Source organism: Mytilus edulis, chromosome 3, assembly GCF_963676685.1.
Source record: "Mytilus edulis chromosome 3, xbMytEdul2.2, whole genome shotgun sequence".
In the NCBI taxonomy this organism is placed as follows: domain Eukaryota; kingdom Metazoa; phylum Mollusca; class Bivalvia; order Mytilida; family Mytilidae; genus Mytilus; species Mytilus edulis.
Genome location: NC_092346.1, coordinates 77,705,689 through 77,724,979, shown reverse-complemented (window position 1 = coordinate 77,724,979; position 19,291 = coordinate 77,705,689). Strand labels below are relative to the sequence as shown.

Genomic DNA, 19,291 nt, shown 5'->3' with positions numbered 1-19,291 from the left:
AACAAAGCAAAAACATCAAAATGAGAAAATGTGATGGAACATTCCAGAACATAAGTGTTGTACAGCTATTAAATTTTATAGGATTGTAAAATATTATGGGGAGTACAATATGAAGCAGAAGTACGACTTTGGAATTTTCAAAATGGCCGCCGTTGCCATAGAAACAGTAAAAACATCAAAATTTTAAAAATGCTTTAAACTTTCTAAAAATTTGGAAACTGATGCATTGTAAAGTAAATAAATTAATTTAATGTTAAAATTTCGAAATGGCTGCCGCTTAGTGGCAATTGGTGGACCAGGGTGACATCCGCTATTGCTTGCAATGGCAATTCTAGTTATTATGTCACCCGATCGACAATGTCGGGTGACATATTGCTTTTCCTCTGTTTCTTTTTCTGTATTATTATTATTATGTCACCCGATCGACAATGTCGGGTGACATATTGCTATTCCTCTGTTTCTTTTTCACTATTATTATTATTATGTCACCCCTTTGAAAAAGGGGGGATATATTGTTATTCTACGAATTTTTTCTTCCACTCTTTTTGTCCAGCCGATTTCTCGGAGATGCCTTGACATATATTTATAAAACTGCACCATAATGACAATCCCCATGTGCAAAGTTGCAGTAAGCATGGAATGGTTCAAGATGGCCGCCGTTTCCATGGAAACGGCAAAAATGTAAAAAACCGAACAATGGTCCAAATTTAATGAAACTTTCAGAACTAATAACTCATCGTTAGAAGGCGTGACATCCATCTTAAGAACTTTTAAAATGGCTACCGTTGTCATGGAAACGGTCCAAACGTGAAAAAAACGAAAATAAATCCTTAATTAATTCATAGAAAATAAACCGCTACAGATACGGCAAAAAAAACCGTAAGTAGAAAACAGCAGTATAAACTGTAGAATTCATTGCCGTTGGAATTTTTAAGATAGCTGCTGTTACCATGGAGATAACGCTAAAAGTGCACATTGGACCCATATGGTAAAAAACGTCAAAGTAACATTTTCGTACAAATTTTAAGCTCATTCCCGTTTAAATGCTATTGTATTGTCATCTGTCTTCGAAATTTTCAAAATGGCCGCCGTTGCCATGGAAACAGCCTTTAAAAAAAAAAAAAAAAAAAAAAAAAAACCTCGAAAATTTGAGACAAAATTCTGTGATGAAGACTATGTGCAAAACATCTTCTAGAATATGCTAGAAGAAAACGAATATATAATTTAACGTGCTTCTTTCTATTCTATACAAAAATCGTGCTCTGAAGAGAAAATCGCCACTGAGAGAGAGAGAGAGAGAGAGAGAGAGAGAGAGAGAGAGAGAGAGAAACATGAAGAGTACACATAATTGACATTTCTGCACTTGCATTAAAGTACACATCCGTTAATCGAACACCTGCAAAAATATACACATTAACTGAAATCAATCGATAAGCGTGTAATTAAATTGTACAAGATAAAATACTTGTATCGTGTGATACGCGAGATATTGAAGAATAAAATGAACAGTTAGTATGCCGCTCCGTCAATATATACACATGTTGTCTGTCCAAGGTCCCCTCTAAAAAGAATAGTAATGTACTAACTCCACGATAATATACTTCAGTATCACGTGACAGCACCTTTCTTCCTCAAGCGTGTGTCTAATTTAAGATTTTAAAGAGTTCCCCAACTATAAATAGACATCACTCTTAGTCTACGAGAAGAGAAAAAGGGGGGGGGGGGGGGTCAAAGGCATGTATACTAGACGTGCCATGTGACTTTGATACACTCAAACTGGTTGCTGCTACTGTGACAATGTCAAGAACGGGGTGACATCCTCCGCTATTGCTTGCAATGGCAAATCTAGTTATTATTATTTTTCTTCCACCTAGTTTTGTCCGGCAGTTTTCTCAGAGCCAAAGGAACCAATCTGAATGATGGTGCACTATAACAAGGAACCCTGACTTTCCAGTTGCAGTGCAACTTTGGAACTAAAAAATGGCTGCCATCACCATGGAAACCGAAAATAATGGAAAATTCCAGTTTTTGGTTTTGATGAATTATTTGGAAATGCTTTGACTTAGAATCATTATATTTTGATACAATGTAGGTGCCGGGCATATACTGCTTTGGGATGATTTTGGCAATCATTGGAACTGCTATGTTGCCATGGATACTACACCAAAAATTTCCAAAATATGGAAATGCTCCAAATTTTATGAAACTTCACAGTAACGATGAGCAACATAGGTAGAGGTGGAATTTGGCGTTGGAATTTCGAAAATGTCTGCCGTTACCATGGAAACAATGCAAAACAGGTCAAAATGGTCCAAAAACCTTAAAGTGGCATTTACTTTCTTAAAATGGTAGGTCAAATTGATCGAAACTTTGATGGTATGGTCCCTCCCATGTACCAATGTGGTATATGCCATTAAATTTTGGGAATGGTCTCTGTTGCCATAGGAACCATCACAAATGTCAAAAATTTCTAAAATTTCAAAATGCTTCAAAATTGATGAAACTTCATAGGATTGTAGACTGTCAAGTCTGCATAAGACTTTTGAAGTTGGAATTTCCAAAATGGCTACCGTTGCCATGGAAACTGGAAAAATGTCAAAAATTTTCAAAATGCTTTGAACTTAATGAAACTTGAAATTATTGTTACCTGACAAGTAAAGATGAGACTTTTGACTTTGAAATTTTCAAAATGGCTGCCGTTGCCATGGAAACAGCAGAAATGTGAATTTTAAAAAATGCTTTGAATGTACTGAAAATTTACAGAAAAATGTTTTTACCATGCATATATGTGCATTCACTGTTAAACAATTTTTAAATGGCTGCCGCTTAGTGGCAATTGGGGGAAGGGTGACATCCGCTATTGCTTGCAATGGCAATTCTAGTTATGGCACCCTCAACGGAGTTGGGGTGACATATTGTTATTCTACGTTTCTTTTTTTTCTTATTTTTCTTTTTCTTCTTCCACACATTTTGTCCGTCGTGTTTCTCGGAATCCAATGAACCAATGTTGATGGAACTTTACTATAAGGAGGACCCCCATGTAAAGTTGTGCACCTTGGTATGGAATGGTAAAAGATGGCCGCCGTTTCCATGGAAACAGCATAAATGCGAAAAAAATCAAAGTGTTCCAAACTGGAAGAAACTCCACAGGAATGTTGACTGGCATGTGCTGATTTCCAGTTTGACTTTGGAATTTTCAAAATGGCTGCCGTTACCATGGAAACAGCTAAAAATATCAAAAATTCTAACTCTTTCGTTATAAGATCCAACTGGATGAAACTTAATGAAAATGTTCTCCAGTATGCCAAGATGTCGAGACAATATTTGGATAGTTCAAAATGGCCGCCGTTGTCATGGAAACTGGGGCCAAGTTTTGCATTGACCCTATGGAAAAATGCATAAAATCAGCATTTTCTCAGAGAGTATTGCACCAAAGTAAATGAAACTGTATTGATATATAACATGACATGTGGCAATGAGATGTACGCTTTTAGAATTTTGGAATTATCTACTGTAACCATGGTTGCAGCACAAATGTTCAAAATTTCTTAAAAAAATAAAGTGCTGCAAACTGGATGAAACTTAACAGGAATAGTGACTGACATGTGCGGAGTTGCAATTTGAAGTTGGAATTTTCAAAATGGCCGCTGTAACCATGGAAACAGCAAAGATATCAAAAATTTCAAAATGCTTCAAACTTAATGAAACTTTGCAAAAATGTTACTAGACATCTGTAAATGCATTCTTCGACTTTGGAATTTTCAAAATGGCTGCCGCTCACCTGGCAATGAGGGGAAGGGTGCCATCCGTTATTGCTAGCAATTACAAATCTAGTTATGGCACCCTCAACGGAGTTGGGGTGACATATTGTTATTCTACGTTTCTTTTTGTTTTCTTTATTTTTATTATTATTTTTCTTCCACACATTTTTGTCCACTCTGGAACTCTAATGTGAATGGACCCAAGAAGATGGAACTATAACATAATGTTAACCACCATATGAAGATTTGCTTTTTGGGGTTGGCACTTTCAAGATGGCTGCCGTTACCATGGAAACGGAACAAATGTGAAAAAAATCAGTTTTTTGTTTTGGTGAACTGTTTGGATATGCTTTAACTCAGAATCATTGTATTTTAATACAATGAAGGTGCCCACTATATACAGGTGTTGGATGATTTTGGTACTCATTGGAACTACTATGTTGCCATGGAAACTACACCAAAAATTTCAAAAATATCAAAATGCTCAAAACTTAATGAAACTTCACAGTAACGATGAGCAACATTGGAAGATGTGGAATTTGGCGTTGGAATTTCCAAAATATCTGTTGTTACCATGGAAACAATGCAAAAAGGTCAAAACTTTTAATTTTCACAGAACATTCCAGAACATCAATGTTAAACTTATTCTAGAGACATTAAATCGTGTAAGATGGTATATATGATTATGGAGGGAAAAATTTGCAGCGGGGGTTTGACTTTGGAATGTTCAAAATGGCCGCCGTTACCATGAGAACAGCAAAAATATGAAAAACTTCAAAATACTTTAAATTTAATGAAACTTTAACAAATTTTGCCTAGCTTGTTTAGACTTGACTTTTGAGTTTGGAATTTTCAAAATGGCCGCCGTTGCCATGGAAACAGCAAAAATTTTCAAAATGGCTGCTGCTGGCCTGGCAATGGGGAAAGGGTGCCATCCGCTATTGCTTGCAATGGCAAATCTAGTTATGGCACCCTCAACGGAGTTGGGGTGACATATTGTTATTCTACGTTTCTTTTTTTTCTTATTTTTCTTATTCTTCTTCCACACATTTTGTCCGTCGTGTTTCTCGGAATCCTATGGACCAATGTTGATGGAACTTTACTATAATGAGGACCCCCATGTAAAGTTGTGCACCTTGGTATGGAATGGTAAAAGATGGCCGCCGTTTCCATGGAAACAGCAAAAATGCGAAAAAAATCAAAGTGTTCCAAACTGGAAGAAACTCCACAGGAATGGTAACTGACATGTGCTGATTTCCAATTTGACTTTGGAATTTTTAAAATGGCTGCTGTTACCATGGAAACAGCTAAAATATCAAAAATTCTAACTCTTTCGTTATAACACTCAGCTGGATGAAACTTTATAAAAATGTTACCCGGTACGCTAAGATGTCAAAACAATATTTTGATAATCCAAAATGGCCGCCGTTGTCATGGAAACTGGGGCCAAGTTTTGCATTGACCCTATGGAAAAATGCATAAAATCTGCATTTTCTAAGAGAGTATTGCAACAAAGTAAATGAAACTGTATTAAGATATAACATGATATGTGGCAATAAGATGTCTGCTTTTAGAATTTTGGAATTATCTACTGTAACCATGGTTGCAGGACAAATGTTCAAAATTTCCAAAAAAAATCAAAATGCTGCAAACTGGATGAAACTTTACAGGATTAGTGACTGACATGTTCGGAGTTGCATTTTGAAGTTGGAATTTCCAAAATGGCTGCCGTAACCATGGAAACAGCAAAATTGTCCAAAATTTCAAAATGCTCCAAACTTAATGAAATTTTACAAAAATGATGACTTGCATGTGTAGATGCACTCTTTGACTTTGAAATTTTCAAAATGGCTGCCGCTCGCCTGGCAATGGGGGGATGAGGGTGCCATCCGTTATTGCTAGCAATTACAAATCTAGTTATTCTTCTTTTTCTTTTTATGGCACCCTCAACGGAGTTGGGGTGACATATTGTTATTCTACGTTTCTTTTTTTTCTTATTATGGCACCCTCAACGGAGTTGGGGTGACGTATTGTTATTCTACGTTTCTTTTTTTTCTTATTATTATTATTATTTTTCTTGCAACAAATTTTGTCCAGGTGATTTCTCGAAATGCAATGGACCAATGTTGATGGAACTCTACTATAGTAAGGACCCCCAGGTGCAGAGTTGCAGGAAGCATGGAATGGTTCAAGATGGCTACCGTTACCATGGAAACAGAACAAATGTGAAAAAATCCAGTTTTTTGTTTTGGTGAACTGTTTGGATATGCTTTATCTCAGAATCATTATATTTTAATACAATGTAGGTGCCCACTATATACAGGTGTTGAATGATTTTGGTGATCATTGGAACTACTATGTTGCCATGGAAACTACACCAAAAATTTCGAAATTCTCAAAATGCTCCAAACTTCAGGAAACTTCACAGTAACGATGAGCAACATTGGAAGATGTGGAATTTGGCGTTGGAATTTCCAAAATATCTGTTGTTACCTTGGAAACAATGCAAAAAGGTCAAAACTTTGAATTTTCACAGAACATTCCAGAACATCAATGTTAAATTTAGTGTAGAGGCATTAAATGGTATATTATTATGGAGGGCAAAAAATGCAGCATGGGTTTGACTTTGGAATATTCAAAATGGCCGCCGTTACCATGGAAACAGCAAAAATATGAAAAACTTCAAAATGCTTCAAATTTAAGGAAACTTATAACAAATGTTGCCTAGCTTATGTAGACTTGACTTTTGAGTTTGGAATTTTCAAAATGGCCGCCGTTACCATGGAAACAGCAAAATTATCCAAAATTTCAAAATGCTTCAAACTTATTGAAACTTTGCAAAAATGTTACTAGACATCTGTAGATGCACAATATGACTTTGGAATTTTCAAAATGGCTGCCGCTCACCTGGCAATGGGGGAAGGGTGCCATCCGTTATTGCTAGCAATTACAAATCTAGTTATTTTTATTATTCTTCCACACATTTTGTCCATCGTGTTTCTAAGAATTGAGTGATCCAATATTGTTGGAACTATAACATAATGAGGACCCCCATTTGAAGTTGTGCACCTTGCTATGGAATGGTAAAAGATGGCCGCCGTTTCCATGGAAACAGCACAAATGCGAAAAAAATCAAAGTGTTCCAAACTGGAAGAAACTCCACAGGAATGGTAACTGGCATGTGCTGATTTCCAGTTTGACTTTGGAATTTTCAAAATGGCTGCCGTTACCATGGAAACAGCTAAAATATCAAAAATTCTAACTCTTTCGTTATAACATCCAACTGGGTGAAACTTTATGAAAATGTTCTCCAGTATGCCAAGATGTCAAGACAATATTTGGATAGTTCAAAATGGCCGCCGTTGTCATGGAAACTGGGGCCAAGTTTTGCATTGACCCTATGGAAAAATGCATAAAATCAGCATTTTTTCAGAGAGTAGTGCACCAAAGTAAATGAAACTGTATTGGTATATAACATGACATGTGGCAATGAGATGTACGCTTTTAGAATTTGGGAATTATCTACTGTAACCATGGTTGCAGCACAAATGTTCAAAATTTCCAAAAATCTCAAAATGCTGCAAACTGGATGAAACTTTACAAGAATAGTAACTGGCATGTGCATAGTTGCATTTTGAAGTTGGAATTTCCAAAATGGCCGCCGTAACCATGGAAACAGCAAAATTGTCCAAAATTTCAAAATGCTCCAAACCTAATGAAATTTTACAAAAATGATGACTTGCATGTGTAGATGCACTCTTTAACTTTGAAATTTTCAAAATGGCTGCCGCTCGCCTGGCAATGGGGGGACGAGGGTGCCATCCGTTATTGCTAGCAATTACAAATCTAGTTATGTCACCCGATCGACAATGTCGGGTGACATATTGCTTTTCTTATGTTTCTTTGTTATTATTATTATTCTTCCACCTTTTTTTGTCCGACAGGTTTTTTGGAGTAAAATGGAACCAATCTTAATGATAGTTCACTATAAGGAGGAACACAAAATTTCCGGTTGCAGTAGGGTCTAAGACCATAAAAAATGGCTGCCGTTTCCATGGAAACGGAACAATTGTGAAAAATTCCACTTTTTGGTTTTGGTGAATTATTTGTACATGCTTAAACTCAGAATCATTATATTTTGATACAATGTAGGTGCCAGCCATATACTGGTTTTGGATGATTTTTGGCAATCATTGGAACTACTATGTTGCCATGGAAACTACACCAAAAATTTCAAAAATATCAAAATGCTCCAAATTTTTTGAAACTTCATAGTAACGATGAGCAACTTTGGTAGATGCGTAATTTGGCGTTGGAATTTCCAAAATGTCTGCCGTTACCATGGAAACAGTGCTTAAGTGTCAAAATGCTCTAAAAACCTCAGGGTTTGGTGAATAATTTTGGTATGCTTGAACTTGAAATCATCAAATTTTTACACAATATAGTTGTCCACTATATACAGCTTTTGAATGATTTTGACAATCATTGGAACTCTTCTGTTACCATGGATACAGGACCAAATATTTCAAAAACTTCAAAATGCTCCAAAATTGATCAAACTTAATATGATTGTTGACTGGCAAGTCTGGATGAGACTTTTGACTTTGGAATTTCCAAAATGGCCACCGTTGCCATGGAAACTGCAAAAAAGTCAAAAATTCTCTTAATGCTTTGAACTTAATGAAACTTGATATTATTGTTAACTGGCAAGTAAAGATGACACTTTTGACTTCAAAATTTTCAAAATGGCTGCCGTTGCCATGGAAACAGCAGAATTGTGAAATTTTTTAGAATGCTCTCAATGTACTGAAAATTTACAGAATGATGTATTGCCATGCATATATGTGCATTCACTGTTAAACAATTTTGAAATGGCTGCCGCTTAGTGGCAATTGGGGGAAGGGTGACATCCGCTATTGCATGCAATGGCAATTCTAGTTTTTATTATTTTTCTTCCACACATTTTGTCCAGGAGTTTTATGGAAATCCATTGCACCAAAGTTGATGGAACTCTTTTATATTAAGGACACTTAGGTGAAGAGTTGCAAGATTCATGGAATGGTTCAAGATGACTTTTGTACACTCATAAGTGTTGATGCTACTGTGACAATGTGCAGTACGGGGTGCCATCCTCAGCTATTGCTAGCAATAGCAAATCTAGTTATTATTTTTATTCTTCCACACATTTTGTCCATGCTATTTCTCGGAATTGGTCAGACAAATGTTGATGGAACTATACCATAATATGAACCGCCATGTGAAGTTGTGCAAGAGACATTGGAATGGTAAAAAATGGCCGCCGTTACCATGGAAACTGCAAAAATGTAAAAAAAAAATCAAAATTCTAAATCTTTCATTATAAGAGGCAACCTCTTGAAACTTTATGTAAATGTTGGCAGTGGTGCCCTGAGGTACCAACAGCACTTGGAATTTTCAAAATGGCTGCCATTGCCATGGAAACTTGGGAAAAGTTTAACATTGATACTATGGGAAAAAACATCAAAGCAGCATTTTTTTAAGGAATATAAGATCAAAGTGGAACAATTTTCATGTATAGATATAACATGGCATAAGTCAATGTTGAAACAGTTGTTGGATGGAAACAGCAAAAATGTCCAAAAATCTCAAAATGCTCCAAACTTAATGAAACTCATTATCTATGATAAATGGCAAGTAAGGATAAGACTTTCGATTTTGGAATTTCCAAAATGGCCGCCGTTGCCATGGAAACACAAAAAATGTGAAAAATTGAAAAATGCTCAAAACGTTATGAAAATTTTCAAATAAATATGTTGTAATGTATTTATGTGTAAATACTGTTTTAAATTTTCAAACAGGCTGCCGCTCGCCTGGCAATGTGGGAAGGGTGCCATCCGCTATTGCTTGCAATGGCAAATCTAGTTTTTATTATTTTTCTTCCACACATTTTTGTCCAGTCTGGAACTCTCATATGAATGGACCCAAGAAGATGGAACTGTACCATAATGTTAACCACCAAATGAAGATTTGCTTTTTGGGGGTGGCACTTTCAAAATGGCTGCCGTTACCATGGAAACGAAACAAATGTGAAAAAATCCCGTTTTTTGTTTTGGTGAACTATTTGGATACTATTTAACTCAGAATCATTATATTTTAATACAATGTAGGTGCCCACTATATACAGGTGTTGGATGATTTTGGCACTCATTGGAACTACTATGTTGCCATGGAAACTACTCCAAAAAATTCAAACTCAAAAATGTTCCAAACTTAATGAAACTTCACAGTAACGATGAGCAACATCGGAAGATGTGAAATTTGGCGTTGGAATTTCCAAAATCGCTGTTGTTACCATGGAAACAATGCAAAAAGGTCAAAACTTTGAATTTTCACAGAACATTCTAGAACATCAATGTTTAATTTATTCTAGAGACATTAAATGGTATATGATTGTGGAGGGAAAAAATTGCAGCGGGGGTTTGACTTTGGAATATTCAAAATGGCCGCCGTTACCATGGAAACAGCAAAAATACAAAAAACTTCAAATGCTTCAAATTTATTATAACTTATAACAAATGTTGCCCAGCTAATGTAGACTTGACTTTTGAGTTTGGAATTTCCAAAATGGCCGCCGTTACCAATGCTACCGCTCACCTGGCAATAGGGGAAGGGTGCCATCCGCTATTGCTTGCAATGGCAAATCTAGTTATTATTATTATACTTCCACCCATTTTGTCCGGCATGTTTTTTGGAGTGAAATGGAACCAATCTTAATGATAGTTCACTATAAGGTGGAACAAAAAATTTCGGGGTGCAGGTGGGTCTAAGACCATAAAAAATGGCTGCCGTTTCCATGGAAACAGAATAATTGTGAAAAATTCCAGTTTTTGGTTTTGGTGAATAATTTGGAGATTTTTAAACTCAGAATCATCATATTTTGATACAATGTAGGTGCCAGCCATATACTGGTTTTGGATGATTTTGGCAATCATTGGAACTACTATGTTGCCATGGAAACTGCACCAAAAATTTCAAAAATATCAAAATGCTCCAAATTTTTTGAAACTTCATAGTAACGATGAGCAACATTGGTAGATGTGCAATTTGGCGTTGGAATTTCGAAAATGTCTGCCGTTACCATGGAAACAAGTCAAAAATGGTCAAAATGCTTCAAAAACCTTAAAGTGGAATTTACTTTCTTAAAATGGTAGGTCAAATCCATTGAAACTTTGATGGTATGTTCCCTCCCATGTACCAATGTGGTATCTGCCATTAGAAATTTGGAATGGTATCTGTTACCATAGAAACCAGACAAAATGTCAAAAATTTCAAAAATTTCAAAATGCTCAAAAATTGATGAAACTTAATATATTTGTTGACTGTCAAGTCTGCATGAGACTTTTGAAGTTGGAATTTCCAAAATGGCCACCGTTGCCATGGAAACTGCAGAAATGTCAAATATTTTCAAAATGCTCCAAACTTAATGAAACTTAATATAATTGTTAACTGGCATGTATATATGAGACTTTTGACTTCGGAATTTTCAAAATGGCTGCCGTTGCCATGGAAACAGAAGAAATGTGAAACTTTTGACAATTCTCAAAACTTACTGAAAATTTACAGAAAGATATATCGCAATGCGTTGATCTGCATTCACTGTTAAATTGTTTTCAAATGGATGCCGCTTAGTGGCAATAGGGGAAGGGTGACATCCGCTATTGCTTGCAATGGCAATTCTAGTTTTTATTATTATGGCACCCTCAACGGAGTTGGGGTGACGTATTGTTATTCTACGTTTCTTTTTTTTCTTATTTTTCTTGCAACAAATTTTGTCCGCGCGAGTTCTTGGAATCCAATGGACCAATGTTGATAGAACTCTACTATAATGAAGACCTCCATGTGAAGTTGTGCACCTTGCTATGGAATGGTAAAAAATGGCCGCCGTTTCCATGGAAACTGCACAATAGTGAAAAAATCTAGATTTTGGTTTTGGTGAATTATTACGTTATGCTTAAACTTAGAATCATTATATTTTAATATAATGTAGGTGCCCACTATATACTGGTTTTGGTATGATTTTGGCAATCATTGGAACTACTATGTTGCCATGGAAACTACACCAAAAATTTCAAAAATATCAAAATGCTCCAAATTTTTTGAAACTTCATAATAACGATGAGCAACATTGGTAGATGTGGAATTTGGCGTTGGAATTTCCAAAATATCTGTTGTTACCTTGGAAACAATGCAAAAAGGTCAAAACTTTGAATTTTCATAGAACATTCCAGAACATCAATGTTAAATTTATTCTAGAGACATTAAATGGTATATGATGGTATATATGATTATGGAGGGAAAAAATTGCAGCGGGGGTTTGACTTTGGAATATTCAAAATGGCTGCCGTTACCATGGGAACAGCAAAATTATGAAAAACTTCAAAAATGCTTTAAATTTAATGAAACTTATAACAATTTTTGCCTAGCTTATGTAGACTTAACTTTTGAGTTTCGAATTTTCAAAATGGCCGTCGTTGCCATGGAAACAGCAAAAATTTTCTAAATGGCTGCCGCTCACCTGGCAATGGGGGGAAGGGTGCCATCCGTTATTGCTAGCAATTACAAATCTAGTTCTTCCTCTTCTTCTTCCGCCACTTTAAAAATGAACTTGTCCGCAGCGGTTCTCCTAAACGGCTTGTCAGATTTACTTAGGATTTTACAATATGTTAGACTAACATGTCTAGGTGAGCCATCAATGTTTCGTTTGTGCATTGGGGTCTATTAAGGGGTATTTTGGGGGGTAGAAAGGAGGGAGGGGTTTACTATAGAACCCTATGGGATTTTATTTTCTAAAATTTTCAAATGAATATAACTTGAAAACTGTAAGTGATAGATACATGAAGTCTTCAGAAATGATTATAGGACAAAAACACAAATCACATGAAATATAGGGGGAGTCCCTGGGGGGTCATCCCCAACCCCTTCAATTTGAGAATATGCTTTTATCTTGTTAAAGGTCCAGATCCCCACCCCTAAACCATATATATTCTTGAATGGGACGATAAAACAAATGAAATGAAATAAAAGTGATGTCCCTAGGGGCTCACCCCACCCCCTCTTGTTTGAAAACTTGTAAACGGTCAACATCCCCACCCCTAAACCATATCGATTCTTGTATGGGACAATAAAACTAATCAAATGAAATTAAATGGAAGTTCCTGGGTGTCACCCCACCCCGTTCAATTTGAGAATGTACTATTATCTTGTAAACGGTCCAGATCCCCACCCCTAAACCATATATATTCTTGTAGGGGACAATAAAACAAATGAAATGAAATAAAAGGGAAGTCCCGAGTGAGTCACCCTACCCCCTCTTGTTTGAAAACTTGTAAACGGTCAACATCCCCACCCCTAAACCATATATATACTTGTATGGGACAATAAAGCTAATCAAATGAAATTAAAGGGAAGTTCCTGGGGGTGCCCCAACCCCGTTCAATTTGAGAATGTGCTTTTATCTTGTAATTGGTCCAGATCCCCACCCCTAAACCATATTTATTCTAGTAGGGGACAATAAAACAAATGAAATGAAATAAAAGGGAAGTCCCGAGGGGGTCACCCCACCCCCTCTTGTTTGAAAACTTGTAAACGGTCAACATCCCCACCCCTAAACCACATATATTCTTGTATGGGACAATAAAACAAATCAAATGAAATGTAGGTAAAGTCTCTGGGGGTTACCACCACCCCTTCCTGTTTGAATACTTGTAAATGGTGGAGATCCCCACTCGTAAGCCATATATTTTCTTGTATTGGACAAAAAATCAAATCAAATGAACATGGGACCATATAAATGGCGAGTTATGGGAGCTTTGTTTGGGAGACTTCGTAACAGCATCCTGTTACAATTACTTCTTGTTATGTCACCCGATCGACAATGTCGGGTGACATATTGCTTTTCCTCTGTTTCTTTTTCTGTATTATTATTATTATTATTATTATACTTCCACCCATTTTGTCCGGCATGTTTTTTGGAGTGAAATGGAACCAATCTTAATGATAGTTCACTATAAGGTGGAACAAAAAATTTCGGGGTGCAGGTGGGTCTAAGACCATAAAAAATGGCTGCCGTTTCCATGGAAACAGAATAATTGTGAAAAATTCCAGTTTTTGGTTTTGGTGAATAATTTGGAGATTTTTAAACTCAGAATCATCATATTTTGATACAATGTAGGTGCCAGCCATATACTGGTTTTGGATGATTTTGGCAATCATTGGAACTACTATGTTGCCATGGAAACTGCACCAAAAATTTCAAAAATATCAAAATGCTCCAAATTTTTTGAAACTTCATAGTAACGATGAGCAACATTGGTAGATGTGCAATTTGGCGTTGGAATTTCGAAAATGTCTGCCGTTACCATGGAAACAAGTCAAAAATGGTCAAAATGCTTCAAAAACCTTAAAGTGGAATTTACTTTCTTAAAATGGTAGGTCAAATCCATTGAAACTTTGATGGTATGTTCCCTCCCATGTACCAATGTGGTATCTGCCATTAGAAATTTGGAATGGTATCTGTTACCATAGAAACCAGACAAAATGTCAAAAATTTCAAAAATTTCAAAATGCTCAAAAATTGATGAAACTTAATATATTTGTTGACTGTCAAGTCTGCATGAGACTTTTGAAGTTGGAATTTCCAAAATGGCCACCGTTGCCATGGAAACTGCAGAAATGTCAAATATTTTCAAAATGCTCCAAACTTAATGAAACTTAATATAATTGTTAACTGGCATGTATATATGAGACTTTTGACTTCGGAATTTTCAAAATGGCTGCCGTTGCCATGGAAACAGAAGAAATGTGAAACTTTTGACAATTCTCAAAACTTACTGAAAATTTACAGAAAGATATATCGCAATGCGTTGATCTGCATTCACTGTTAAATTGTTTTCAAATGGATGCCGCTTAGTGGCAATAGGGGAAGGGTGACATCCGCTATTGCTTGCAATGGCAATTCTAGTTTTAATTAGTTTTATATCATGACGTTGATAAAGCAAAAGTTGTTATGGAATTCAAGGAAACCATATCAACATTTATTAAGGAATTAAAATCGAATTAATCTTACGTTAAAATAATAAATGTATGGATTTCGCATTTATGACAAGATTAATGATTGGCAGTAATATCATTCAAGTTGGTTGAAACTAATTGGTATTTACAAACTATTTTGAAAAAAATGTATAACAATTTTGTAAAGAAATTGTATGTCCCTTTCCATTTTTTCCAACAAAATAAGAACAGTACAATATATAGTTATAAAGGTTGTAAAACTTTTATTTGTTAGATTTTGGATTAAAAAATTAACCCATTTCATTATGCGTGATATAATGAAAAATTGACACAGACATTTTGTTCATGCATTACAAAACCACACACATACACACACACACATTCAAAACTACTCTATCGAATTAAATGTATATTATGCACTAATGTGTATTTAAAATAACTGTCTTATGAGAAGAACCATGGGTTTACGATAAGACTTGAACTGGTATAAATCAAACTTAAATGATTGTTTTTTCTTCATCCGTAAGAAATTTTCCTTCCTTTTGAAATGACAAAAGTTCTATTTTTGAAGATTCATTCTTTTTTCCAAGATTATTCAGTGTAGCAACGTCTGTTTCGTCCTTACCATACTTTTCCAACATAATTTCTCTCTGCAATTAAATTCAAATACTATAGTTAAACGTCATGTTTTCATATTTATATAAAGATGCTCCGCTCACGCTGTCAGAAGTGCAAGCTGCTCTATTCAAATATGTTCGAGACTGTCACCCTTCACTTTTTAACTGCGCAAATAGTTATCAAAAGTACCAGAATTATAATTTAGTACGCCAGACGCGCGTTTCGTCTACATAAGACTCATCAGTGACGCTCAAATCGAAATATTGATAAAGCCAAACATGTACAAAGTTGAAGAGCATTGAGGATCCAATATTCCAAAAAGTTGTGCCAAATACGGCTAAGGTAATCTATGCCTGGAATAAGAAAATCCTTAGTTTTTCGAAAAATTCAAAGTTTTGTAAACAGGAAATTTATAAAAATGACCACATTATTGATATTCATGTCAACACCGAAATGTTGACTACTGGGCTGGTGATACCCTCGGGGACGAAACGTCCACCAGCAGTGGCAAACACCTTTTATTTTATCATATCTAAAACCTAAGCAAGCTTTGTAATATAATCAAAACTTATATTGTGTCTTAAGATAAGTACATCATATTATGTAATTGTCCATGCTTAACTGGTTTTGAACATATAGCTCATGGCGAGTTTAGTAATTCAGCATCCATTGTTTTGATTTTTTGTTGTTTGAGCGTTTCTGGTGAAAGTAGACCCAGAAATATAATTCGTCGATCAACCCTTTTGGATATCCTCCCATGCATTTCTATATTATCATTCCCTTTGGATATCCTTTGCTTTAGTTTTCCATTTTGTGATAAATTTTCCAAATGAATATGTGTGTTTAATATTATTTATGATATTTATTGACCCGACCAAAATTGTAAATCCGTCATTTAACGGAGCAGTTGGTGTAGGACAATTGTATCAGTCATTGGATATTTGTTATGACTTGTGAACCACTTTCGACTTAATGCAATGATCGACATTTATCAGATTATCACTGGAATTTCAATTTCTATTCACCAATGCAGAAAATGTAAACGTTTAAACATTAAAATTTGAATGAACTTTACAAGGTGAAAACAAGTTGTTGCCAAGAACTTCATGTACCACTTTCATCTTAGATAATCTTACCTTATCAAATGGGACTCCAAAATAAAGTCTTTTCCTAATTCGTTTTGGGATACAAGGAAAGAATTGGTCAAAAAACGGTAAAACAAATCTCACATCTACAGACTCAGACGAGGGTACACCTTTAAAAAATAAATACAAAACTTTTGTGTATTTTGAACAGATATATCATGTTCTTGAGGGGTATTTGCCAAAAATACCAGTCGAGAGAATGTTAAATTTCGCGAGCCGTAAGGAGAGGGAAATTCATTCTCAAGACTGGTATTTTTCGCAAATACCCCTCAAGGACATGCTATATCTGTTTAATTACACCGAATGTCTAAAACGCATTAATGATCGTGACGTTACAAGCGTCCACTTGGATAGAGTATTTTTTTGCAAATACCACGTCAGAGAGGGTAAAAAAGGCATATCCTTTTTGCATATACCCCGGCAACGTTAAAAATAAACGATATTCATTTGATATCAGTAAATTGGTGAAAAATACACTGGCTATCAACCAACCAAAACCCAGGATTCTTACACAAGGTGTAACTACGCTAAATGTTCCATTTCAACTTTCAAAATTGCTAACAAAAGTTACTGATATGCATGCAACAATTCACTACTTTTAAAGTCTTAACTGTTCTATTTTGTCTTGTCAAATGTAAATTTAATGAGTTCCAATAAATGTATCTTGAAACTTATATATTTTTCTGTTCACACTAGTGGTCTTCTTCATCTCTTGTTTTCTATTTATCTTATATAAATGGTAGGATTTTAGGTACCATTGATTTTTCTAAACAAAAGGTTTACACATAAAATTTATTTTAATGTAAGCAGTATTTTCTTATCATAAAAGTCGGTCTTTACTTCCGTAAATGTTAATCTTAGAGCATTGTTGTAAAAACTTACTTGTCTTAAAATTCATTTTACATTAAACCTATTGCGAGATTTCTTTTTTAGATAATACCACATTTAAGGATGTAATTAGGTGAGATTTTGGAATTCGTGTAAAATTTTCGGACTCCTTGGTGTTTTTCCATACAAAACAAGGCAAAATATTTTGCCCAATAACACCAATTATTTTTTTCATATAAGACTAAATAGCTCATGATAGGTCATTTACAAAAATTTTAGAAGATTGTTAATTTTCTTTCTTTTGTTTTGGGACACAAATAATACCAATGCAAACATGAGGTAAAAGTCCGAGTCAGCCTTTTCCCGACATATTTTAAATCTGAAATAGCTCGTAAAGGAGGTCCATGACCTATCAATATTTTTAGCTTATGTTCACCCTTAAAGAATGCTCTACCAGCTTATAGTATCAATTTTAAATTCTTTATTTATTTATTTTTAGCTTACCTCACCTAAGTACATCCTTAAGCAAAACTTTCCGATTTCACAATTAATCTACTAGTTTTCGGCAATTGTTAATATTTTGAAATGTGATTATTGTCAAATGAAATGGTTTGATTATCAATTGTTAAGTTGAAAATAACCGACTTTACTATGTAGCTCGTTTTTTTTATCTCTTTGTTTAGGGTTCATACTTTTTCACTCGATTTTACGTGATTTGATCATCGGTGAACTACTGTCTTAAAAGTTTCTTCGACTAAAAGTTTTTTATTGTTCATTTGCTTTTTTTTGGAACTTTTAGAGTAGGTCGTTGTATGGTGTTTAAATTCTATTCCAGTTGTCTTCGTGCCCAGTTTTCATAAAGACGCACCTCCGTCCTCTAATCATGCCCTGAAAGTCAAAAAGTCAAGGAAGAAAGTAAACTTTAAGTCATTACCTTCAATAAGGCTTACTATGATCCCAAAAAATATAGTAAATGCTTGTCCCAAAACATTTATCCATAGGTATGAAATAGAATAGTATTTATCTAAACCTTCCCTGAAATGGAAAAAGAATATTCCTGATTAAAATATTTGAACAGTTCACATTGTTTGGTTTTGAATGTACTAGTACTTTGTTTTTATTTTTAGTATAAATTGTATCCTGGTATATATAATGAGTTTATTTAGAAACACTTGTTTAACATCATACAACTGTAAAAACATACGCTGCACATTAAAGGCAAACAAAAAACAAAACTTGAAATCCAATACTAGTATTATATTCTATATTCGCACATATAACTTTCCCAATATGATTTAGAAATAAATCTGTGTCTCAACTCATTCGCGAAGCGACATGTTTATCGATTGTGTTCTTTTGATAATTTTATGATTGAAAATGAGTATATTCTAGTGACGGGTGGTGCCTGCAAAGCCGGAGTCACTTACTGTCGACGCAACGTGTCTTGCGCCTTTCAGAGTTCATGCAATGCCACCAGTTTGTGTTTTACATTGATAAGTCTCTTCCCTATTGATTAATGCGATTAGAACGTCGGTAAACACATATCGCCTGAATTTTAAATATATGCTAGCTATAACAGGACCAGCTTTCGAAAAGACAAAGAAAAACAACAATCCACTCGATATTCTTCTTAAGCCGGTTAAGAAACACGTGAAAAGATAATAATATGACCTTGTTTGCTCCTATCGATGAGAAAACTGTATGTATCAATAAAGTTTTAACACATATTACAAAACGACATCATTCTTTGCTTCTATCGATGAGAAACCGGTTTATCTTAGTACACAAACATCGTAGTTACTAAGAATAAAAGCACAACAATAAATTGACGAACAGAAACAAAATACGTATGACGTGCATGACACAATGTTTGCTTTTTCTAGAAAAAAA

At 35.0% G+C, this 19,291-nt stretch overlaps 1 protein-coding gene across 1 annotated transcript in view; it reads right to left on the bottom strand.

Moving 5' to 3' along the window:
* Window positions 1–15,050: 15,050 nt before the first annotated feature.
* Window positions 15,051–19,291, bottom strand: part of LOC139517497 (sodium-coupled monocarboxylate transporter 1-like) — a 50,638-nt gene continuing 46,397 nt past the window's right edge. The window contains exons 15-17 of the mRNA XM_071308636.1: window positions 18,336–18,436; window positions 16,565–16,683; window positions 15,051–15,460 (exon numbers count right to left, since the gene is read on the bottom strand). Of these exons, the coding sequence (XP_071164737.1) occupies window positions 15,308–15,460; window positions 16,565–16,683; window positions 18,336–18,436 (373 nt within the window). The 3' untranslated portion in view covers window positions 15,051–15,307. The remainder of the gene's footprint in view (window positions 15,461–16,564; window positions 16,684–18,335; window positions 18,437–19,291) is intronic.